The sequence below is a fragment of the Rhinolophus sinicus genome, linkage group LG01 (genome assembly GCF_036562045.2).
Source record: "Rhinolophus sinicus isolate RSC01 linkage group LG01, ASM3656204v1, whole genome shotgun sequence".
NCBI classification, from domain to species: Eukaryota; Metazoa; Chordata; class Mammalia; order Chiroptera; family Rhinolophidae; genus Rhinolophus; species Rhinolophus sinicus.
The window spans coordinates 138,808,927-138,835,961 of record NC_133751.1 but is presented as its reverse complement, the minus strand read 5'-3'; the positions used below and the strand labels follow the sequence as shown (position 1 = coordinate 138,835,961).

General features: G+C 34.6%; 1 protein-coding gene across 3 annotated transcripts in view; it reads right to left on the bottom strand.

Moving 5' to 3' along the window:
• EPC2 (enhancer of polycomb homolog 2) overlaps positions 1-27,035 on the bottom strand; it is a 114,029-nt gene that overhangs the window by 11,690 nt on the left and 75,304 nt on the right. For 2 of the 3 annotated variants that reach the window (XM_019737477.2, XM_019737478.2), the window contains exons 4-10: positions 22,071-22,277; positions 15,985-16,133; positions 15,084-15,216; positions 12,748-12,939; positions 9,670-9,759; positions 8,283-8,428; positions 7,828-8,171 (exon numbers count right to left, since the gene is read on the bottom strand). In XM_019737477.2, the coding sequence (XP_019593036.1) occupies positions 7,828-8,171; positions 8,283-8,428; positions 9,670-9,759; positions 12,748-12,939; positions 15,084-15,216; positions 15,985-16,133; positions 22,071-22,277 (1,261 nt within the window). The remainder of the gene's footprint in view (positions 1-7,827; positions 8,172-8,282; positions 8,429-9,669; positions 9,760-12,747; positions 12,940-15,083; positions 15,217-15,984; positions 16,134-22,070; positions 22,278-27,035) is intronic. The other variant, XM_019737479.2, reaches the window with a different exon arrangement.

Sequence of the window (27,035 nt, the reverse complement as noted above, 5' to 3'; positions counted from 1 at the left end):
GATTTGAAAAATATTAACTGGGTTATTGATAACATAAAAGAAAATTCTTTGCCACCACTCCTCAAGTTCTAGTTTTTTTTAAGAACTAGGGAACTAGTGATACAAATAAATAATTAGTGTCAAGTGTATTATGTTTCTATTTCTGATTAAACCATTTATTTGCTGGATTTCCCAATTGTGAAACAGACAATTTGGTACTTGTAATTTGTCTAGCTCCGTGATACTCTCTGCCAGGTAACAATATGGTCCTGTGTCAGTCTTGTTACTCTTATTAAAGACACATGCTTTCACCGCCAAGACAACTAACAAGCAGAAGGCAAAAGTGTTAAAGACACACAGATTAAAAGAAACTAAGTATAGGAGGATTCAATCCCTTGTATACTTGTATGTCCATCAAATATAAGAACACAACTTTCTAAACCGAAACACCTACATCCTTTGCTTTAGGCAGTTGAAGCAATTTCTATCAATACGTACTGAATTGTAAGTGAACCCACTACCTAACCAGAACTGAGAAAACTATGTAAAGAATATAACTGGTACAAATGGGTACTTAAAACTGTGACACTTTTTTGATTATTTACAAAAATGCTGTTAAAAGGCTTGTTTCATTATGCATTTATAAACCTGTGCCTAATATTTTGAAACAAAAGAAATTTGTTAAAAACAAAAAAAACCTGTGGCCTCAATAACTAGAGTATCACACTTAGGAGAGAAGGAAAACTTCAAACAAAATCCTTTAGTAACAAATAATGAAATATAGATTTGAAAAACACAATTAGAAAACCATTGATTCTAATGTATCTTAGTTACTTAAGCCTTGAATTTTTTCAAGGGAAGAAATAAATGATATTATGCTAACAGTATGAAAAAACATAAGACAGTAAAAAACTACACAGACCAGAAAAGACTATTTTTTTCTGATGGTAGGGAGAAGGCAAAAATAAAAAAAATCTATTGTCTATGATGTAATGATTTAAAATTTTTACTTTTAATGCTTTCTTTAAAAAAATAATTCTTTTCTGTTATAGCTGACATTCAACATTATATTAGTTTCAGGTGTACAGCATAGTGAGTAGACATTTATATAATTTATTCAATGATCCCCCCGATTAGTCTAGCACCCCCCTGGCACTATGCATAGTTGTTACAACATTATTGACTATATTCTCTATGCTGCTCTTTACATCCCTGTCACTATTTTGTAACTACTGTGTTTCCCCAAAAATAAGACCTAACCGGAAAATAAGCCCTAGCCTGATTTTTCAGGACATCCCCTGAACATAAGCCCTAATGCGTCTTTTGGAGCAAACTTAATATAAGACCTGATCTTATTTTCAGGGAAACACAGTACTTATTTGTATTTCTTAATCCCTTCACCTTTTTCACCCAGCTCCTCAACAACCATCCCTCCCCCCTGGCAACCATTTCTGTATATGAGTTTGTTTTGTTTGTTTATTTTGTTCTTTAGATGCCACATATAAGTGTGATCGTACGGTATTTGTCTTTCTCTGACTTATTTAACTTAACATAATACCCTCTAGGTCCACTCATGTTATTGCAAATAGTATGATTTTATTCTTTTATGGCTGAGTAATATTCCATTGTATATATGTACCACATTTTTAATCCAATCATTTATTAACAGGCACCTGGGGAGTTTCCATATCTTGGCTATTGTAAATAGTGCTGCCATGAACACAGGGATGCATGTATCTTTTTGAATTAGTGTTTTGGATTTCTTCGGATACCCAGAAGTGGGATTGCTGGGTCATAAGGTAGTTCTATTTTTAATTTTTTTAGGAACCTCCAAACTGTTTTCTATACTGGCTGCAACAATTTACAATCCTACCAACAGTATACCAGGGTTCCCTTTTCTCTGCACATTTGCCAACATTTGTTGTTTGTTGATTTATTGATGATGGCCATACTGACAGGTATGAGATGGTATCTCATTGTGGTTTTAACTTGTATTTATTTCTCTGATGATTAGTGATATTGAGCATCTTTTCATATGTCTATTGGCCATCTGTATGTCCTCTTTGGAGAAATGTCTATTCAGGTCCTTGCCCATTTTTTAACTGGATTGTTTGTTTTATTTTGTGTGTTGAGCTGTATGAGTTCTTTATAAATTTTGGTTATTAACCCCTTGTCAGATGTATCATTGGTGAATATATTTAATTCCATTCTGTAGGCTGTCTTTTTGTTTTGTTGGTGGTTTCCTTTGCTGTGCAAAACCTTTTGTCTGATGTAGTCACATTTTTTTGTTTGTTTGTTTCCCTTGCCCAAGGAGATAAATCAGAAAAAATATTACTAAGAGCAATGTCAGAGAGCTTACTGCCTATGATATCTTATAGGAGTTTTATGGTTTTCTGACATAGGCATTTAAATCTTTTATCCATTTTGAGTTTATTCTTGTATATGACATAAAAAGGTGGTCCAGTTTCATTTTTTTTTTCATGCATCTGTCCAGTTTTCACGACACCATTTGCTGAACAGACTGTTTTTATCCCATTGTATTTTCTCGCCTCCTTTGTCATAAATTAAATTACCGCGCAGGCATGGGTTTATTTTTGGGCTCTCTATTCTGTTCCATTGTACATGTCTGTTTTTAATGCCAGTACCATGCAGGTTTGAATACTATAGCCTTGTAGTATAGTTTGATATCAGGTAATGTGATACCTCCAACACTGTTCTTTCTCAAGACTGCTGTGGCTATTCAGGGTCTTTTGTGGTTCCATATAAATTTTATTTGTTCTAGTTCTGTGAAAAATGTCATTGGTATTTTGATAGGTAATTGCATGGAATCTATAGATTGCTTTGGGTAGTATGGACCTTTTTAAAAAATGTTAATTCTTCCTATTCATGAGTATGGTATATGCTTCCATTTCTTTCTGTTTCCTTCAATTTCTTTCTTCAGTGTCTTATAGTTTTTTGAGTACAGGTCTTTTACCTCCTTGGTTCAATTTACTCCTAGGTATTTTAATTTTTTTGATGCAGTTGTATATGGGATTTTCTTAATTTCTCTTTCTGACAGTTCATTATTGGTATATAAAAAGGTAACTGATTTGAGAATATTAATTTTTGCATCCTATTTTACTCAATTCATTTAACAGTTCCAACAGTTTTTTTGTTGAATCCTTAGGGTTCTCTCTCTATATAGTATCATGTCATCTGCAAATAATGAGTTTTACTTCTTCCTTTGCAATTTGGATGCCTTTTCTTTCTTTTTCTTGTCTGATTGTTGTGGCTAGATTTCCAATACTATGCTGAATAAAAGTGGTGAAAGTGGGTACCCTTGTCTTGTTCCTGTCTTACTGAGAACGCTTTTAGTCTTTCCCCATTGAGTATGCTATTATTAGTTGTGAGCTTGTTGTACATAGATTATTATGTTGAGGTATGTTCCCTATATATCCACACTTTGCTGAGAGCTTTTATCATAAATGGATTCTGGATTTTGTCAAATGCTTTTTCTGTGCCTATTGATATGATCATATAATTTTTATGTTTCATTTTGCTTATGTGGTATATCATGTTAATTGGTTTGCAGATACTGAATCAATCTTGCATCCCAGGAATAAATCCCACTTGATCATAGTGTATGATCTTTTTAATGTATTGCTGAATTCGGCCTACTAATTATTTTGTTGAGAATTTTTGCATCTATGTTCATCAGGAATATTGGCCTTCTATTTTCTTTTTTTGTAATGTCTTTATCTGGTTTTGAAATCAGGATAATGGTGACCTCATAAAATTAGCTTGAGAGCTTTCCTTCCTCTTGAAGTTTTTGGAATATTTTGAGGAGGACAGGTGTTAATTCTTCTTTGAATGTTTGGTAAAATTCACCTGTGAAGCCATCTGGTTCAAGACTTTTGTTTGTTTAAAGTTTTTTGATTACTGATTTCATTAGTAATAACTTGTTGGTTCAGATATTCTGTTTCTTCTTGATTCAGTCTTGGAAGATTGCGTGCTTCTAGGAATTTATCCATGTCTTCCAGATTGTCCAATTTGTTGGCATATCGTTGTTCATAATATTTCCTTATAATCCTTTGTATTTCTGTGGTGTCAGTTGCCACTCTTTTTCATTTTTTATTTATTTGGGTCCTCTTTGTTTTCTTGACGAGTTTGGTTAAAGGTTTATCAATTTTGTTTATATTTCTAAACAACAAACCCTTGGTTTTTACCAATCTTTTGTATTGTTTTTTGAGGTTCTATTTTATTTACTTCCACTTTGATATTTATTATTTCCTTCCTTCTCACTTTGGGCTTTGTTTGCTGTTCTTTCTCATGTTCCTTTAAGTGTAAGGTTAGACTGCTTATTTGCGAGTTTTCTTCTTTCTTGAGGTAGGCCTGTATTGCTATGAATTTCCTTCTGAGGACTGCATTCGCTGTGTTTCATAGATTTTGGGTAGTTGTGTTTTCATTTTCATTTGTCTCAAGGTATCTTTTGATTTCTTCCTTGATCTCACTGACGACACATTCAGTAGCATGTTATTTAGCCTCCATGTGTTTGTGTGTTTTTCAGTTTTTTCTTGTAACTGATTTCTAGTTTCAAACCATTGTGGTCAGAGAAGACACTTGATGATTTCAATCCTCTTAAATTTGAGACATGTTCGGTGTTCTAACGTGGTCTCTCTTGGAAAATGTTCCAAGCGCACTTGAAAAAAATGTTATATTCTGCTTTGGGGTGAAATGCTCTAAAAATATCTATTAATTCCATCTGGTCTAGTGGTCATTTAAGGCCGCCGTTTCCTTGTTGATTTTCTTTCTGGAAGATCTGTCCATTGGTATCAATGGGTGTTAAAGTTCCCTATTATGATCCTATTATTGTCAATCTCTCCCTTTATGTCAGTCAGTATTGGCTTTAAATATTTAGATGCTTCTACGTTGGATGTATGTTTACAAGGGTTATATCTTCTTGTTGGATTGATCCCTTTATCATTATGTAATGTCCCTCTTTGTCTCTTACTATACCCCTTGTTTTTAAAGTCTCTTTTGTCTAAGCATTTCTACCCCAGCTTTTCTCCCCCCCATTTCTATTTGCATGAAATATCTTTTTCCATCCCTTTATGTTCAATCTGTGTGTGTCTTTTGATCTGAAATAGGTTTCTTGTAGACAGCATATGCATGGGTCTCCTTTTTTTAAACCCATTCAGCTATACTATGCCTTTTGATTGGAGCATTTAACCCATTAAAGTGATCACTGATAGATACATAGTTACTGCCATTTTATTAATATATATGTTCTCTCCCCACCCCACCCTTATTCTTCTTAAAGAAGTCCCTTTAACATTTTTCATAATACTGGTTTAGTGGTAATGAACTCCTTTAACTTTTTCTTGTCTGGGAAGCTCCTTATCTGTTCTTTGATTCTAAATGATAGCCTTGCTGGTTAGAGTAATCTTGGTTGTAGGTCCTTACTTTTCATCACATAGACTATTTTGTGACAATCCCTTCTGGCCTGAAAAGTTTCTGTTGAGCAATCAGCTGACAATCTTATGGGAGCTCCCTTGTAAATAACTAGCTATCTCTTCCTATATGTCTCTGACTCCTCCCAAGTAACTGTCCCTCCACCAGAGCCCAGGGTGGGTGCCTGCGAGCGAGCGAGCGAGTCTGTGCGGGGTAGGGTAAGGGGCCTTTAAGAGGACATCTGGGTTTCCAGCCACCTTCCATCTCACTGGGACAGATGGATGGAATCCTCACTGATTTTCACTGCCAGATGTAGTGGGGAATCCGCTTCCCCATAGCAGTACTTCAGGCTGCAGAGCTCATTCTGGGGCTGGGGTATCTCGCTCCTCTGCAAGAGACCTCAGAGGCCAAGCTATCCATCCTGATTCTTAACACGTTGCGTACGGCGGGGTTTAAATCCCTCGTGAAGATTCTCGTGATCCGTACGCAACGTGTTAACCGCCACATGCAGGTGTGGGGCCGGCCATTCTGTGTCTCTGCCCCTTCTACCAGTCTCAAGGTGGCTTCTTCTTTATAGCCTTAGTTTTAGGACTTCTGTTCAGCTAGACTTTTGATGGTTCACCAGGTTAATTGTTCTATAACTTAGTTTTAATTTTAATGTGGTCATGGGAGGAGGCAAGCACAGCATTTATCTACTCCGCCATCTTGGATTCCCCCTTCTCTTGATGTTATGATTTTCTAACATTTGTGATTTAAGTTCCCTGAGAAGTGCATAATATTACTATGATATTTTAAATGCTTATTTTATGCTAATGTATGGTAGTGTCATAAAATTCTAGAACTGATTATGAAATTATTTAAGTTACATTAAGTTTTATTCTGGATCAATACATATAGAGTATTGATGATACAATAACATATGCAGCAAATACACATTTTCTGGAAAAGAGGTAAGTCAAACAGATCTGATGTTTATCAGGAATGTACAGTAGAAAGCTGTGAATATGTGGGCATGTTCAAGTTGAGAAGGAACATATAAATAATTTTTTCGGTATAATACACATTGGTAGAGAAGAAACTCACTCTATGGTCAAATCTAATTATAAATGCCTATATTGATATATTTTTAAACTCCATTTCTGGCAAAAAATTATTTAGAGTAATTTTTGGTACAGGAATTCCAGTTCAGCTAAATAATTTGAACAATATCTTAGAGTTGGATGACAAAAAGATCTGACTTAATATTTGTCAACTTCCTACTATCTTTAGATTTCTAAGTATCTTGTCACCTCAAAATCATACTAGGTGTTTATCCATTTCATTTTGAAAAGCTCATTCAACTTCACAGACTCATGAACTTTATATAACAGGATGACATTTCCCTTACCTAAGTTTGTTTAGGAGAAAATTAACCCACTAATTTGGAGAAATGGTATGCCAATTTCCAATCATTCAAACAAATCGAATTTTCCATTACAACCTTTAAACAGATAAATGTCTAGGTCAAGTTGGAAAATAAGCAGTTCAGTAACTAAAAAAGAGTGAACACCACTGAGACCAAATTTCAAGCTAAAATGATTTAAAATCACTTTAAAGAAGTTTAACATAATTTTCCGTGCTAAAACGCACTCTCTAGGAAATACTTTAGACATACATACACATACTTTTTACAGAAAGAAAAGGTAGTCATATCTAGTTTTCTCTCTGGATACCACGCATCATTTGCAATGTATACATTAGAAGGATATTTATAAATTATACATACTTGCATACATATGATAAAGATTATCTATAAAAGGAAACAAATCAAAATTACATTTTAGATTCTCTACATATCATACATTATTTACAATGTACATGTCATAAAAATATTAATTTGAGCACTGTCTCTTAAAATAAAAAAAACTTTTCCAATCTCAATGAGGTAAGTTATCAGATACAAATTTTAACTATTCTTAGGGAGCCCCTCAAAAATCATTTTTCAGAAAGAAAGCTTCCAATGGTACTCTTGAGGAGCAATGCCTACATTTAAGCAAAGTTAATACATAAAAACGAAAACTGTCTTTAACAAAAGCCGACAGTATTGTGCTATGATGCTCTTGTTTGCAGCTTATAACCACTTTGTCCGTAGGGATCCCTATGCATTCTGCCCACACATTCACCACAGCAGGCACACACTTTTAAAGTATAAGTCAGTAGTTTTATAGGTATCAGGACATTTTGGTTAAAATGTAAACCACAATAATTAGGTTTAGCTTCTTAGGTTGGGGGGAAAAAAAAGGAGGTTAAGATAAAATTGCTGTCCTCAGTATAACTATGCAAATGAACCTTCAAAATTTACCCTGAGAAGTTACTGAGTACATAATAAAAATTAAAGAGAGAACAATAGGATATACCTTTAACAGAGTGACAGCTTACCTGATATTCCATTCTTGCTGGTGTTCAATAAAGCTACAGATGCTGCAGAAACTCTTTTACTGTTCACAGTCTGCCCTGGTTTTCTTGAGGTACATTCTTCACTATCACTGTCCTGTACATTTAGTATCCTTGGCTGGAAACACTGTAGTCGACATGATCTGATATTGCTTAATATTTCAGAAAGGGACAGTCTATTTTCACAATGTTTACTGGAAGCATTGGTCCGAGAGAAATTAGAAGAAAAGTCTATAGTTTGGGAAGAGCTTGAAAAACCATTCAGCATTTCAGGGTCTATCTGTTTCAGGACTGGGTCATGTTCTGTGGATATTCGGTCCATTATGACCCTGAAAAGTAATAAATATAAAACCAAATATTATCTGGAAGAACTTTAACATTTTCTCTGTATCTTCTCTTCCTGCTTGTAAACAAAATCCAGGCCAAAACGAATAGTTTACCTTCCACCTCTGCCAATTCGCCTCCTTGCAAATCCTATACATCTTCTTGGGACTGTGAGTGTTGTAAGGCAATGCCTGTATCTCAACTTATCCAAATCTGCCAATTCTGAATTTTCCAATGAATGGTTAGCTTGGTCCAAACGAGGCTGCAAAGAAAGAAAGAAAAAAAAAAATTAAAACTCTGAGTAAATCTGAAATGAACAAAAGCTAAGTCATGATAAAAATAAAGTAACTACAGCAACAGAACAATTAAAATTTAGATATAAACTGTAAAATTGAGGTTTAAATGATATTAACTAAGTAAAATTTTATAAAATTGAATCAAAAGCTCATACACCAAAATAACTCAAACTGAATTTAGCTTGTAAATACATTTAGGATATATTTTAAAAAGGAATACATCTTTAAAGACTAATATGGCTTTTTCCATGTCGAAAAGTAAAGATAGTGAAGGTGGTAGTTTATAGGCTTCTTACTGAGATAAACTAGAAGGAAAATTTTTTTTGGGCTCAAAATTGCACTTGAAGCATGCACGGGTCAAGCTGACACTTCCTCTTTACTTTTAAGAACACAGTCCATTTCTTTGCCTTCCCATTCCCTTTATTATTCTGTTTTTCTGTCTTATGCCCTTTTCATAATAATTTCCCCTTTCTCTCATCAGCATAAGTTGTAAACAGCTCCCTACCTCTTCTACATTACACACAAACCCACACCCTGAAACAATTCTAAGTTTATGTATTTACCATAGTGTAATAGGACAAACGGTGTCCACAGCCATATACGAAAGCCACCCTCATAACTCTTATAGTTACTCCTTATCTGAAAATCTGAGCATTTGGGAGTAAGGGTCATTCCTTGATATAATGCTGTACCAAAACTTGACTTAATAGCACAAAGTAATTTCTAAGTGTGTCAAAAGTTATGAATATAATTCTTAGATAAAAAATTGCCATGAGGAAAATTTTCAAATGATTCCTTTGTGATTGATACTTACTGGGTATATATCCACAAGATGGGCTTGTCTAACAGTAAATTTCAATAAACACTTAGCAGTCATCAAAGGTTCAATTAGAGATTCTGGGCTTACCTAACTCGAGCAATGACACAGTAAGTATTTTTTGTAATTGCTGAATTATAGCTATAGTGAAAGCCCAAAGTGAAACTAGATTTCTAAAATATGAGGAATCATCAACTTCCAAGTAAAGGATTCAGATATTCTTTGAAAGAACTCAGTACCTTTGAGTATCTTTTACTGTTATCTGCATAGCGGATATTAAATTAAAAATGATGATGGATTTCCCATTTTTAGATCCAGACTCAGTCACCTTGACAAGAGATACCTGTTAATTCCAGTTCACAAAAACACCACAAAAAATAAAGTTCTTACAGCATAATACTGGCATCCTGCTCGCCTCCTGAAAGCACAGGGACCGTCAGGATCATTTTCTTCTTCAGGTTCTGATACTGGGGATGGTACCTAGCAAAGAGAGGCATGAGACATTCCATTTAAGAGTTATCAAAAGTCAATAAACCAATCTTTGTAATGGTCTAAAATTAGAAACTGATTACAAAGAGTAAATCACTCCTGCATTACATGTAGCAGGCAGTGAGTTCTCTAAAACATTTAAAAACTCTCAAAAATTTTCTATGGGTAAAAATTATTATTTTTAATGGATTACTTCTTGCAGGTAAATTCACGTGGTATTGTTTAATTGCTTCTGATCATGGAAGTGCTACAGACTTAAAAAGAATCAGTACAATTTTTATATATCCCACTTATATTTTGTAAATAAAGTATGTGGTCATAAATACTTTATTATGACAGGTATGCTTCACCTATAGGTAGGTGTTGTTTTATCCAATAATGTTAATCTCTTGGTAATAAAGGCAAAAACTAGGCAGGAAAAACAGGCTTATGAATAGCCCCCCACCCCAATAAAAGCCATAAAGGCCATACATTTTATTCAATTAGTGGGCCTTATTTCCCCACTAATGTTTTCTTAAAAATCAGTTTTTAAACTTAGCAAATCAGAAGCAGAAAACTAGAGAGGAAAGAAGACTTGCTAAAGGTAAGCAGGTTGGTTGCAGAGAGAAGTGATAAGCCCACAATCTGACAGCAAAAGAATGAATAAAGACCTTCAAAAAGCTGCCACATATTAAAAAACATTCTGCCTGGGATCATGCGATATTAGGTCAAATCCCTGTACAACCTGAGTGGACCGCTAGGGTGGCACTGATACATTAACAGCACACTTTACAAATGTCATCCAAAACAGACTACATGATATACAAATATACTCTGATATGGCAGGGAAATAATATGGTTTTGATAAATTTCTACCCATTATGGTTAAAATTGATAAAAAAAAAGAAGTTTTGGTACTTAAGTTTCAGTTGTTTCGCAATTTCACTTTGGAGTACATCTCTTTTTCTGACAACGCTGGCTCATACAAATTTACTTGAAAATTTTGAACCTCACAAATCCCTCTCTTCCTATTTTGAGAGGAAAAATGTTTTCTCCACATTATTTCCAAACTGTGGTAATTACCACTGAGCAGGGTCATCCAGGGGAGAAAGGCATTTGTTTGAGGTTCCAATATACCTCCACCAGCCCTATGGGGGAGACACAGAAACAGTAAGCTAGGGCTGATTCTTCTTCCTGGGGAACCAAGCTCCAAACCTGAAACTTGAAAGGAAATCCCAAATGTGAATTTTATACTTTGGTTCCTTTGCAAATCATCTACCTCTTTTAAAATACACACAGGAAGTGTCACAAAGTCTTAAAAATTCTTTGCATAAAGTGCACCACCCTTTCCTCTCAACCACCATTCCCGAGGAGTGGATTTCAGAATTTAGTTTGAGATACAGGAAGAGACCGCCATTTTAGGAGAATCAGAAGCATGATCAAGAGAGACAGCGTTTTTAGTTCTGCTCTGCTGCGAATGTTGGGTTAGTCTGGTTAAAATGAAGATCGCTTTATGCATGAGGAATGTATGACTAGCATGTTGAGTATGCCCTACTATCAGGGTGGATAGACTGATTCTAGCAATAAGGGAAAAGTTTCTACAGGTCAGAGTATCCCATGGCATCATTCTTAAATGGCAAAACATCACAGGCTCTCATTATCACCACCGATATAACACTAGCATCTATATATTTATCTACCGTGTCATATTCTGACTTAAAATTCTTTAACAATTTCCCAATTACGTGTAACGTAGATAGAGGTCATTTGCTACCCAGCTAGAACTCCAGGCATCATTCCATCATCCTTTCTTTCCTTTGTGTTTATGTTCCAGCAATGCCAAATTACTAGCAGTTGTCTCTAATGTGCTGTTTTCTCTGCCTAGAGCCCTCTCCTCTCTAACTGGAAAACCACTACTCGTTAGGACATTATTTTCCTCATTCCTTCAAAATGGTCATTTAATTAATGTTCCATGGCTATTCAAGGTCCTGCCTGAATATAACTGGGTGATCTTCTGACAAAAGTAATGAATTATTTCATTAAGTGCTTTTCCAAAGCACACTAAATTAAACATATCTTTGTGCATTTGTTGCAATGCACATGAACGCTGAACTATTATCTGGGATAGGAAACCTAAATTAGACAAAAGAATAAAAAAATATATAATCTAGCCAAAGGATCCATTTTATGTAAACTCTAGATTTTAAACAGTTATAACAAAAAGTGTTTTGTAAACAGTCTTGCTTCCAAATGTATCTATGGTATTGGTTTTTAAAATTTGTTTCTTTTGAAGTAAGTCAGAATGTTAAAATATGATAAAGCCTGTTTATTATAGTATTCTCTTAGGTTGCCTATACCATACAGAAGAGGAAAAAAAACACACCTGGATATTGCTAGCCCAGGTGCTAAACAATATATGTATTTTTAAAATTCATCTTTTAACATATGAAATAAAGCTCTTGTCTTAAAAATACCATGTATGAAAGTAAAATTAAGATTTTAATTGCAAACATTTTGCTATAAAATTGTTACAATATAAACCAATAAATTATCTTCACAAGTTAAAACTTGAACCGGTTCTTCTAAATCTTCTTTATAATCAAATTGGTATTGTCAAACAAAACAGCAAAATTAACATTAAAAGTTGTTAAAAACAATGCTGGTAGAATATGCTAAAAAGGGTTATGAATATTTATAATTATGTATTAGATGCCTTAAAATATTGATAATCTTTGGTTTAGTAGTTCCATTCCTAATGATTTATTTTAAACACAGAGGGCAAAGATAGAGATGTTCCATAATAAAATAAACTCTATCCTACTGATGGAATATAACAAAAAATACCATTTCAGTGGCTATATAAATAGTGTGGAAAATGTTTACGCTATACCATTAGGTGAAGAAAGCAAGAATCAACTCTCAGATGTCAATTATGTTTTAAAATATAGCAATATAGAAGACTAGAAGGAAATGTCTTTAAAATAGTTTTAAAACAAGCACCTGTGGAAATTCATCTTCATCTGAGCTGTGAAAGTCATATTGCTTAATGTCACTCTTATTGATCACAGGCACTGTCTCAGGAGTGGGTTGCTGAGATGTTATCAAAGCCTCTGCTTTAGGCTTCTTTGGGTACTTCTTCTTTTGACGAACCACATCAGAAGCCTCTTCTTTCAAAGACAAATGATGAGGGTGCTGTTTACATGACGATTTTTCCCCCAAAGGAAGAAATGAAAATCATTTTAGAAATCATGAAAAACTATACTGCTCTTTGAAAAACATACATTTTTACCAGGAGGTGATTTTGTTTACTGTTTTTAATATGTAAAAATTATGTGATCATAAATTGCAAAATGTTTTATTATCTGCAAGATATGATAAAAATAATTATGGTACTTAAGTTTGCTTTTTATATTGTTATTAATACTTAAACTAAGATGCTAGTGATGTTTTAAAAAATTGCTTTATTACGCAATCCAGCATTTAAAAAGTATTTTAATTTCATTTAAATCCACTGTACCAATAATGAAAATTAGTAACTTTTTATTTTTAAAATAACATGAATTAGATTATGAATTCACTAATTCATTTAAATGCTTACTGCCATTTTTTTTAAAATGTCAATTTTTGGAGAAAAAATAAGCTTATTAACTAGGAAAAAACTTTCGCTTTTTAGAATGTAGAATTACTGCTGCAATAGAACAATAATCGAACTGTTCAAGTACCCCAGAGTTCGGCGTTGGTACTTCAGAGGCCATCTGGCAAAGAGACCGGCTGATGGGGTGGGTTTCTAGCCCCTGCCTCTCCTCAACAGAGCAGCTCTGTTTCTGTTTGAACATACAGGCATTCCTTTTAATAAAAGGGACCTACCCCTTTGAAAAGTTTGAAAACAACTCTTTTAAGCACCAAAGTACAAGCAATATGAAAGGTGTAAAAATATTTAGGAAGTTATACATTTCCCCATGTAGCCCAGATTTTTGTTAAAACTACTGTAGGGTCAAAAATGGTACATACAATGAAAATGCTGCTGAAATGCCAAATTATTTAGTGAGATATAAATTGTTTTATACAATGGGTATAGCTACACCAAAAAGAAAATCCCAACTTCTTAGAAACTACCTGTACCTTAAGGTGGGATGTGTGACAAAGAAAATATAATTGACTATGAGTAATAGGGGAAACCAACAATGGATGCAACCATCTCTCTAAAATTAGTATTTAAATAGAATGAGTGTTTTATTCTTAGAGATGATCGAAAGAATCAATGTATAATAAAGGCAGATTCTGTCAGTAATTTTGGGTTGAGATTTTTATATTCTTTGCCTACCAATCACATACCTCAGGAAAAGCACTGATTTATATAAATGGATTTTAAAAATAACTTACCAAATGACATTTATTACATCGATAATATTTTGGCTATAGAGGCGAGTGTGATTTAAAGCGAATCAGGTAGGTGGGCTAGATGCCTGTGATTAATAAGAAAGAACTCTGATGTTTTGAACTGACATGAGTTGAATGAAAAAGGAGTTTTCCTGCTCCACATTCTTCCTTGACCTTTAAGAATGAACCCATGAAAAATGAGGATTGTGTCTACTTTTAAAAGATGAATTTTCCACAAACACCTAAGTCACTTTTTAAATCTTGCTACACAGTAAAGCTCTATTGCCTAATGCTTTAGTCAATACCTGTTTATTGGTTAAATCTAAGCTAAAATTAAAAGTCTAATTAATTCTTGTGTATCTATTGAATATTTTAATTAATGTACCATGTGAATACTGAATAAATATAATTCTTTAGTCTAAGAGACTAAAGGAATCACTGCATCTGGCTCTTTATGAGGAAGAAACTGTAATCTAGAAGTTAGAGGACTTTTTCAAGTCACTCAAAGTAGACAGCAATGGATAAATGCTGGTTCCAGCAATAATGATGAGAACAAGAATAACTTACAATAGTCTCAATAAGGAAAGCATTAATTTTAGATTTTGATGCCTGCCAGTACGATGCAGGATCTGCTAAGGATAGTGATAATAATTAAAGTTTACCCTTATTCTCTAGGGAAGCAGACTGCATAGTGGAAAGCACATGGTCCCTGGACTCAAACCTAAATCTGCCACTTATTGGCTATTTGTCACACAGAAGTAAATTGATGTCAAAGGTTGTTATAAAGACTAATGAATCATACATATCTCAAATTCCTAGGAAAGTGCTTGGCAAATAGTAAGAAGTAAATACATGTTCATTACTTTCTTCTTTAACCAAACTATACCAAGACAACTGCAAAGACCAATAACTATGATCAATATTACCATACATGCTTCTCCCCGGAGAATATTCACCTTAGTTTTACCGTCTTGGACTTTGTGATGATTTCCATTATGAAGAGTTGCTGGAGTGGCATATAACTCTTTTTCAGATCTATTGATTTTCACTTCATTAAGGATTTCACCACCATAGTCTCCCAAATGATATCTTGAAAAGGTAACAAAATATAAAAAAATTTGCATAGTTTAAAAATAAAGAAAAACTAACGATACCTCAATTAATTAGAATACAACTAATCAAATAAAGCCAACAATTAATCAGAGTATTCCTAAAAGAGAAAATTTATAGGAATAAAGCAGCTCATATTTGGGATTTAGTAAACAAAACAAAAAAATCTCTAAGGTACACAGAAGACGAATTTCTCTCATATTCTATATTTTGAAGCACGAGGAAATGTTTATAATGCTTACCTCAGGAATCACATAAAATTCGGTTAGGTTTAGTATAGTCTGATTATGTAGAAAAATGATGATTACATTAGAGAACAGTTTCAGAATGCATTGAAACAAAAATATTTTCTACCTAGTCAGAAAATAAAATCAATTAAACTCTCACTTTCCTCAAATTTTGTTTAACAGTAACTTTAATATAGAGAATTGGACAAAATGACCTTTAGGTTCTTTTCTAAACAGAATTCAATGATTCTGAAAAAAAAAAAAAAAAAAAAAAAAAAAGTAACTATTAGAGGATCTATACTACACATAAAAACATCCCCCAAATTTGCACTCCAAATTATAACCCAATTAAAAAAAAACTAGTAACCACAATTCTTCAAGAAAATGTAGATTTTGTTAGAGAATCAATTTCAATTGTTTTAAAGTTAGCAAAAAATAAAAAACAATTCTTCTCATTTGGTTATATTTTGCCCATCATGTAGCTAAAGCTGCCACTGGTGTGTAATAGTATCAATGTTACCTTTTTTCCACAACTTCTAAGGTTAAGTGCAATAATTCTCGTTTTGTTTTTTCTCTTCTCTTAATCATTTCCAAAATTGTTATGGCTCTACTAAACTCTCGTCTCAGTTTCAACATCTTTTCATAAGAGGCTTCATCATTCTTACGATTCTATTGAAAATGAAAATTTAAGAAGAATAACAATTAATCCAATTATCCACATTTCCAGCTTCAACAAAATCTTATCAGACCCAAATTCACTGTATAAAAGCAAAATGTTAAAAAAATCATCTAAACAGCAACTATATTAAAAAAAAACCCTACCTATTTAACTCTGAAAATATAAATATAAGCAACTGTCTCTCAATAAATATTCAGAAAAAAATGTTGCCAGCTGTTGAAAAGATGGAATGACATAGAAGGGATAATTCCAATGTGAACATATTTTAAAAAGTCTGCCTAAAACAAAACCTAGTGTATCAGAAAATGTAGTACATTCATTTGGTAGCAATGTATTTTCCAATGACAGAGAGAAACAGTTCTGTCAAATCAAGGTTACCTAAAAATAGCCAAAATGCGTCTCTATTCATCCATTCAGGTCTGTAATTGGGGCTGGATGGTTCAATATACTACAGTGTAAACATTTACAATGGCAAGCAAAGCTTCACTTCAGAATCTCAGATATAAAACTGAAAGTGGGGTATAAAACATCTCCAGGAATGAGATTATAAAACATCTCAAGGAATGAGATTATCATGTTTCAGTATAGTAACACCTCACTGTAGGTTAGAAAAAAAGATTTAGTGAAAATTCTGAATTTCAGAGTATTGTTAAGAAGTTCTTACTTTGGAGTGTAGGAAAGTGTCTGAACAAACTTAGAGTGACAGTCTTGTTTAATAACTAGAGAAGTCTCGGTTGTAATTAGAAGCAACTATTTGTATATGTTACTATTAATGTAAAATATTTTGTTCAATGAAATAGCCATAGAACACTTACTTTGTATTAGGCATGGAACTATTTGTTTAAAAACAGACCATTGCAACTTGTCATGCTATATGTCCACACAGACTGCACTTATATAATCTTTCCATCCTTGAATTAATAATGCAATATGACATTAGAAAGAACCTGAAGAAAGCCATGTTTCATACTGGAGGATTATAAAAGAGAAAATAAAACTTAAGATTCAAAGTTTTGCTCTTTTTTCTTTTGTGTATAGCTTCTTATATTTGAAAATTAATCATCACCTATAAACTCAGTCCCATTAAGGTATTGCATACCAAATATTAAGAAATGCTATGTTAATAAGTCATTCTTTTATCTCATCAAAAGGAAACTAATCTTTTTGTTTCCCCTTCAGTACTATGTGACAAAATGCAAAATTTTAAGCATGATTTTCAGCATTTTATTTCCCTTCTGATAAACAGGCAGCAATCACATCTTCCCATTGAAAAAATGTAACATTACCAACAGCAAATATTAAAGTGTCCACTCTGTGCAGGGTATTGCACATGTCCCCTATCCTCAAAAGGCTTCAAATCTAATGAGGAGGTGACACATACAGATTCAAAACATGAATGATGATACAAGGCTACATGCCATCTGAACCATACTCAGAAGTGCACCAGCACCTTTTAAGATCGCTTCGCTCGTCACTACGGGTCCCTCCCGACTGTGTGCTTCTGCCTGTCTCACTCCTTCATGTCCTGCTCTCTTTAGGCCCAAATAACCACCCTTCCTAATTTTTCCTTTCCTTGGTCCTATTCCTTTCTACTTTTATTTTTTTGAAATAATTTCAGATTTACAAAAACAGTATAAAGAATTCCCATATAGTCTCCATCCAGATTCACCAAATGTTAATATTTTACATATGCTTTCTTTCTCTGTATGTATATACATACATACATGCACATATATGTGTATATACATATATGTACATACAGAGGGTGCCAAACAAATACATATTTTTTAAGAAAGGAAAACTGTATCAAAATTGTAATACTCAATATATACAGACAACAAAAGATGAATACAAGTCACATTTGACTTCTGCAATTACAAGAGGTGCTTGAAGTGGTTCCCATCAGTGTCCAGACACTTATGATTACAGCAAACTACTGCTTGAGCAACGTTGACCAAAGTGTCCACTTGTGTACATTTTGGTACACCAGTATGTGTATATATGTGTATTAGGTTATGGACTGAATGTTTGTGTCCCCTGAAAATTCGTATGTTGAAATCCTAACCCCGCTGTGTGATGGTATTTGGAGGTGGGGCCTTTGGAAGGGGATTAGATATGAGTGTGGAGTCCTCCAGAAGGGATTAGTGCTCTTATAAAGGAGACCCCAAAGAGTTCTTTCCCCTTCCACCAAGTGAGGCCACAGCAAGATGACCACCCATGAACCAGGAAACCGGCCTACACCAGACACCGCATCTGTCGGTACCTGGATCTTGGACTTCCTTGGCTCCAGAACTGGGAGAAATAAATATCTGTTGTTTAAGCCACGCTGCCAGAAAAATTAAGATATAATGCCCCTTTATCCTTACACAGTTTAACGTGTATTTTCTAAAATCAATGATATTCTCTTAGGTAATCACAGTACAATTATTGAAATCAGGAAATTAACGTTGATATAATTTTACTAGTTTACTGATTTAACTTTTTATCAATTGTCCCACTAATGTCCTTTATAGCAACAGTCATATAAATACATAAAATATATATAGAGAGAACAATTACATCTGTCACTATAAAGGACATTAGAGAGATAACAGTTAATTTTTATTATTAAAATTCATTAGTAGTAATAAATTTTTTTTCTAGTCTAGGATCTGATTCAGGATTAAAATTGTATTTAGTTGTCATGTCTTTTTAATCTCCTGTAATTTGGAACAGTTTCTTTGTCTTTCTATGGTGATCATGATATTTTTGAATAGAGGCCATTTATTTTTATAAAACGTTCCTCAATTTGGGTTTCTTTTATGTTTTTCCACAATTCAGGTTTTACGTTTTTAGTAGAATTATCACAGAAGTAGTATTACATCTGTCTCTCAAGAGTTAAATGATACCTATTTGTCTCATTACTGCTGATGTTAACTTTGATCACTTGATTAAGATGATATCTACCAGGTTTCTCCAGTCAAATTACTCTTTTTCCTTTTTTAATCAAAAAGTGTGCTGTGGGATTCTGTATCTTGTTTTTCATCCTATTTCCCCCCACTAGTTTAGTATCCATTGATTCTAACTTTTGCCTGAAACAATTATTATTACTAAGGTGGTTGCCAAATGGGGATTTTCAAACTCCATCATTCCGCCGACATTTTTAAGTTCAAAATCTACTATAAAGAAATGTGTACCTTTCTCTCATCTATCAATCATCCATTCGTTCATCTATCCATCCATCCATCCACGTCTATCAGTATGGACTCATGGGTTCCTTATATTCTATAGTTGTCCATTACTCCACTTATTTTGACACTCAAACTTTCCCAGGTCTGATCAGTGGAGTCCCCCTTCAAGCTGGCTCCTGAGGCCTTCTGACATGGCTCCGACATTCTTTGGTCTTCAATCATACTCTTATTTTCTGACATAGCAGAATGTTCCAAGCTTATCTTGATACTTTCCCAGCCCCAGACCTGGAATCAACCATTTTTCTAATGAACTCTGGTTCCTTTTAATGGAAAACATTATTTAAAATCAAAATCTACAGGCTAAGCATGCCCACTACTACTGAGTGTCACTGCTTCTAGACGCTCTCACCAAACAGAGCTAGGAAATAAGTACCGTGTATACACATGCACAGGTCTCTAATTCTAGCTATATCAGTATTAATATCCGTAAGTTCATACTTTCATCTTTTCTATGCTTTTAACATGGCCTTACTCCTGTATTCAGATCTGCTTCCTCTCAACTGCCAATTCCTTTCTTCCTGTTCCAGTTACATACTAAGTTTAAGTTCAGACCTACCGCCAAATCTCTAGGGAAATGGTTCTCAAACGACTGCACTTTAGAATTAACTATTGATCTTCCTATAAACAAAGATAATTCACAGGTGATGGCTATGTGCAACCAGACCAAGAACCACTACCCTGTGAGTTTCCTCTCCTGTCTAACTTGCTTCCTCTGGGCCACACAGAGGGAGAAGTCGCACAGATGCTAACAGCTGTATCTATGAGGTTAAATGTATTAAACGTAAATGCTGAATCAAGACTTGCCAAACAACGCATTCAGACGTTCTGGTCCCTTAAGACCGCCTCATTTAAACATGTCCTAAAGTACTTAAGCACTCCCAAATTAGTTTTGTGAATTAAAATTAAATTCTAGACTACTAAGCAAGTATTTCAGAAGTGCTTTACTTTTTCGCCTTTGTATCATCTACACAAGTGTTTTTACTTTTGTGGAAATAGAAAAGGAAGCAGAGAATCTCTGTTAGCTGTGTTCATTTTTGCATCCCAATGCTTGCCCATCTCCTAAACACCTAAGGAGTATTATTGTTGATTGCTTTCCCAACTTTCTCATTTTGAAACACAAGGATTTCTAACCAGAAACACCATGCGTGAACAGGAACAGTCTTTGGTCCCACAACTGAAAACAGAGAGGAGTAAAAAGACTACTGGGAAAAAAAATGTTCCACTTTGCAGAGGAAGACAAAAATAACAGACAAGACAAAGGGTAGGACTTGGAGTGTCAGGAAAGAGCTGGAGCAGTCATTCCACAACAGAGAAGCGCCTAAACTAAGGAAACTATTCCTCGCAATTCTCAATATGCACTGGTTAGACAGTAGTGATTTAGCCTATTTAAGAATTTAAACATTTAGAGTATTGTTTCCATGTCAAAAAATACTGCAAATTTTCAGTACTACTTCATACCCATTCACTAAAAGTCAACCAACAGTACTTTCCTTTCAAAAGACATTGCTAAAAGTCTATGTTTTGCAATATATCTGATTCAATTACAATTCTTTTAAAAAGCAACTGGTAGTTCCGATTTTTCAACAGTTCAGATAAACCTTTTCGTCCTCATGTCCAAGAGTCCATATTTATAAAGTTTTAGTATATTTACAAACGTATCTCATTTTTGTCTTTTCTAAGTAAGGCACTAAGTCTTCATAAAATATCTTAGATTTCCATAGCTAAGAACTAAAATGCCAAACTGAAAACTTAGCCCCGGTTAGGGAATGTCATTTACATCTGGGAAACCAAGAAAGAGTTATATAAACTCTGGTTGTTAACCAGTAGGGTTTCTCCTAAAATATACTATCCCTGGCAGCTGTTATGCCTCCCAGCTGTTACATTAACAGCTGACAAGGACAAGCTTTCAATGTTAAGAGAAACAGGAATCCACAGATAATGCTTTGCCTCCGATTGTAATTCCTCATGGTTTTTACATTTATGTTCCTAATATTTCACAATGTTAGAGAATGTATTACCATAGATGGTGGTTACTTAACTATGAGAAATGGAAAGCAGTGAATACTCCTCTGAAATAATGCGTTCCTCTATACCATATCATTCCAAAGCATGAGGCCCTAATTCTCTTACTTAAAATTCTGGCTCACACTGCTTCTGAAAGCCAGATGGGAACAAATCCATCAATTTGAAATCTGACACAACTGACAATTTAGAAAAGGAGAAAAAGATTTCACTGTGTTACTTCTGACTGCTGGCAGAATAGGCTTGAAAGTGAACCTTTCCCTACTTCCCACGACCCCATAGTAGCTAGAGGCAGTAAAGCCCATTTTTCCTTGCAAGGATTAGAATATGATTTCAAAGTAACTATAAGCTCTTAAGCTTCCAAAACAGAGGACATGTATAGAATGTATAGTTTACTGAAGAAATCAAACTTTCCGAGGTACATAAAGACATATAACTCCTCATATCGCTTCAACTGCAAGTCTAAAATGGTATGATCAATAGATTTAAATAGGGATTAGATAACTATTGTACACAACTGGCCAATAGAAGCTACTTTTTAACATCAAGTTCAACAATGTCATCAGCTCCCCTTTATGTTCAAAGTATTCAAAATTATTCAAGTTATTAGCAGAAAAAAATATTGGTCTCAAATACTATTAAGGTACATTCAATTAAATCTAATTTGCACATTACCTTTCGAGTTTGCATTTTCTCTGTTCTCCTCCGAAAGGCAACATATGGATCATTGTTCGTAGAGCCATCTCTTTTCTCTTGTTTTATCTGAGGAATGAGGGAGGGCCCTCTGCAGTTTTTACGTTTTCTCACCCAGTAGTCATATACGGCTTTAATAAGGTAATCATCTTCATTTAGCAGCAGTTTTGCTTCTTGAAGTGTTACAAGCTAAATGAAAAATACAACATGTCATCAACTACAATGTTTGAAAATGAGAAATCAAAGTTAAACTATACCTATAGAGGAAAATGTGATCAATCTAACAATTATGATCAGATATCATGATGGCAGCAAACAATTCAATTCACTCTAACAAAGGATTTATTAATAAAGAGATTTATCTAAAATGTTTTATTTTATCCTGCGAGGTAGTGAGCACCACTACTTAAAATATTTAAGAAGCCTAGAGGAATGAGAGTTGGGAAGACTACAATAGATTTATGCCTCAGGTAACTTCTGGACTACAAGACATGCAGGGTCCCTGAAAATTCTGATATTCTATGATTCTACACATTTGAGGATCTACTAGCTTTCAACAGTCTCTTAGCTTCTGTGGTTTGTTTATCAACAGAAACTAGAAGATATAGGTTTCTTCTTAAACTCCCTCCAAAATAAAAGATGAATATGCTCTATTATATTGCAACTAAATATAAAATGCCGTTTGACGTTGTAAAAGGACAAACTTAGCATATTTCCAGAAGTATTAACACTATGCAACTTTGAATTTCTTATACCAGTTACATATAAAAGCAATTCCTCTCTCCAAGGCGGTTATATACTAGAGAATCCTTGTTCTCAATGCTCCTTCTACCAATGACATTGTTACATCTGGGACAGGGGCCCTAGAGTGGCTCCTCTAGGAGCTCTGACACATTGCACCCAGTATAATGGTGACATACCTCAAACCAAGGTTTGTAAAACTTTGCTTGGTCACATCTGTTTCCTTGCTCCTTATGAAGATCAGAAAGGACAATCCACTTTAGCAAGATGGACTAGGGCTAACGCATACCCATTTACAGTGAACTTTGGGAACAGATCATGGAGTTTTAGAGCTAGAAAACCTCCCTGATATTTTCCCAGTCTTCACTTTTATCATTTTAGAGATGAAGATTCATTTCAAATTAGGCTGAGCTATCTCCTAAGACATGTTTCCCTACAACTCGGAAATGAAGGAAAAAATTTTCTCACTCAAATGATAAGATCAACATATCAATTGATCTACAGGTGGTATGAAGGCATCTGAAAAAGACATGATCTCACCAAACACATTTCTGATATGCTCTGACTCGTACTGGCATAACTTCACGGAACAAATGCAATCATCATTTGGACTTCCAGACCTAGGATGGTGATTACTAGGGCTAATTAGTTGGTTTCTTATATAATTTGGCTGCCCAGGTAGTTTGACCACAGGAAGAGACTACACTGACAATGTCAACTCAAGTATTCCAGTCCAATTACACTTAGTGCATTAAAATTGTAAGTGGCCATTCTTCAGTTTATTCACTGTCTCAGTGGGGTCAGCTTAACTGCATCTGAGAGGCTGAGTAACTTGGTCTTTACAGTGGAGGGCCAGAGCCTGGAACCTGAGATCAAAGCAAAAGAATCAGTATTTCCAAACATCAACTTTCAATGGGCACTTTCCTCCTGTCGGCTGAACTTCTCTGGAATGGTGATGTATACTCCCACAGGCTACACGGACAGTGGTACAGTAAGAGTGGAGCTTTCTGAAGCTAATAAAATTCCACCTCATGCTGACAGCATCATAGCATCACTGGCAGCTCTCGTGCTCTGGGGACCAAGGGAAACAACGCTGTGACACGCTACACATGCTTCAGCTGTTTGGCAGTTCTGCTTCTGATAAAATTTTGTAACCTTCACTAATTAAATCAAGAATGTACTTTAACCTTAGACTGGGAAGGGGGGTAGGTCTCTTTCCATCAACAAGCAGAGCAGCAGTGTTTCCTATATAACAGAACTATCAAAATAACACCGCTTCCTACCGTCCCACAGGAGGTGTTAGGGGATGAAAACACTGCCTCAGATTTCCTTCTCTGGGGCTTCTTGTTCCCGTTAGAAATGCCCTTCTAACTGTTAAGTACCCTTTTTGTATCTTAGGTAATAAGAATTCAATACACAGCTTACAGTTAAAGATCCTGACATTTCTTTCCAGTGTTAACTGTACTTTCTTGGTCAACTGCTATTTTTATGTCGTTATATAGCAAATTTTTATTTTATGGAATAATCTTGGTTTTAATCATTCTGTGAAAATTATCTGTAGCTGTTCCAAGGCAACTAGTCCTGTATCACGGCATCACTATTATCATGGTGACAGCATCAATTTGAGAGGACAAGAATTATTTGCTAATAAAGTAGTCCTATTATTATGTCACATGATTAAAAACGCACAAAATCAGAATTCTATTACTTTTATACCCTAAGAAAAAGTTCTGTCACTTAGCTCTTTGTCTACTAGAAAGTAGTAGAAATCAGTATTTAACTAGCAAAGTGTCTGCGGTAAATTTATTATTCTCAAGACATCTCTGAGTTATTTGATTTACTTACTTTAGGGTTTTGGGGATGGGAAGATAAAAATTATTCTACCATACGGCCTTTTCTCTTAGACTGCTACTAACTCCATCAGGACAGGATCATTTAATTTGTTTACATACAAAACGCATGATCTAACAATTTAAATATATATAATTTTAAATATGCAAATGATCAATTACATGTAAAAATTAAAGTTTTTTTATATGTAAAATAGTCCATTAAGCAATAAATAGCTAATAACCAATGACTACCACCCCATCATTATGTTACAGGTTGTGAGGAAGGGATAGAAACTTAAAGATAAATCCACTACCTAAAGAAACTTACAATGTACAAAAAAGGAAAAGGAAGAAATACCAATTAAACAGAGAACAATGTAAGAACTTGGGAACTCTGTATTAGTGCAATGAGACACAGCGCAGAGTCACAAAAACGCCATCTGGGACTGCCTGTGTTGGTAGCTTAAGATGCAAGAATTCAGATGACAGATACTGAAGAAAACAGCAACAAGTAAGACGAAGAGGAGAAATGGAAGAAGAGACGAAGAAAGGAGACACAAAAATCATGAAACACGGAGGTCAAGAGCATTCAGTAAAAACGGCAGGGATATGAAGTAGAATTGAGGCTGAAAAGAGGCTACTGGATGACAATTAGGAGGTCACTGGTGACTTTACTATAATTTCAGTAAACTGAAATGGATCATGGTGACTAATCTTTTGAAAATTTAATTATGACCAAAAAAAAAAGGAGCAATATAGGGACCCTTGGCACATTTTTGGGCAAAGAGAAGATTGAATAAATGAGAGAAGAGATAACTGAAAATGAAACATTCAAGGAATATATAGGCACACAAGGATGCGTTAGAATTAGAAACCTGGGGAGTAAAGGAAAGGGGTAAAAGACATGTGATTCTGAGTTTTGAGTTACTGGACAGAAAAAGAATACATCATGGGATCATCTGGAGTTGAGAAGATTAGGAAAGGTTAAAATTGAAAGGTCTGCAGAGATGCCAACAGGCAGCATGAAGAGAGAAAAAAGAAAATCCTAGAGCTTGAGAAAAGAGGTCAAGGCCAAAGGTCACCCACAGAAACGCTCGCTGAGGTGATACTACCCCAAAATACATAGAATAAGAATACCAAGAACAGAATTTCAAGAGACCCTGATATTTGCAGGAGTTGAATGAAAAGGAGCAGATAAAAGAAAGTAGGAAGAGATGGTCATGGAAAATAATAAGAAAAACCAGAAGGGGATGGATTGTATCCTAAAGACCAAAGGTGATGACAGTCAAGAAATAGGGAGAGCTCAAATAAAACAAAAAGGATGCAGACTGAAAATAATCACAGCATTTAACACATTTAACAACAGGAGTTTTCAGTAATGACCACTGCACTAGTCTCCACAGAATGATGGGGGCAGAAGCATTGTCTCAGTCTATCTTCTATGTCTTTCTCTACCAACCTAGTAAGTATTGGTGTTAACCACAAAGTTTATTATTCCTTGTCCTTGAACATGGTACTATGCTAGCCCCCAATAAGGAAAAAAAAAAGAAATCCATGAATCTGCACATCAGGGACTTGGACGGAGGGCAGCCTTTCAGTATCTTTAATCCTTGGTTCTAATAACAGGACCATTATCTTGTTTCTATGACAAAAACCTCCACCTTCATCCCCAATGCTGACAGCAGATGCCACCATGCTCTGAACCTAGCCAGTCACTTTAGGGCTTTGAAGCTTGCCATTGAGCAAAGACAACTAAAATAGGATAATGACGATCATATGTGGATAGCTAATTGTTACTATTTATATGCTTTTTGTTTATCCTGTCCCCACTTAGACAATAAGCTCCACAAGGGCAGAACTTCTGTCACCTCTCCTGTTCACTAAATAAATATTACTGATTGAATGAAAGAAAGCAATTTACTGAGAAGTGAAGGCTTCTGATGATATAATTTCAGCCACCATGAATAATTTCTGAGCAATCAAAGAAAACAGTAGAACTACTGAAAGATTGACTGAGCCTAACATTGCTAGGAAAATTTGTACATAAAGAAAAACTGAAGCTGTATCTGATGCCAGTGATCAAAATCCTAGAAAAACTGTGAGCACTAACTATAATGAATATCAATTTGATAATTAATACAAATTTCCAATGAAAAAACCAAGACACTCTCTCAAAATGCCAATTAAGTTGAATTTTACAAAATTCAGTTTTCAACATACTTCTTTGGATCGTACACTAGATATTGCTTTCATCAAAATGAGAGGGAAAGACTGGTAGCTAAGCAAGCAGTAGTCACTTTACAATGGAAAAGTTTCTGGAAATGTTCAGAATAGCTGTTAATGCCTCAGGATTCAAAAGACTTAAGTTGGGAGT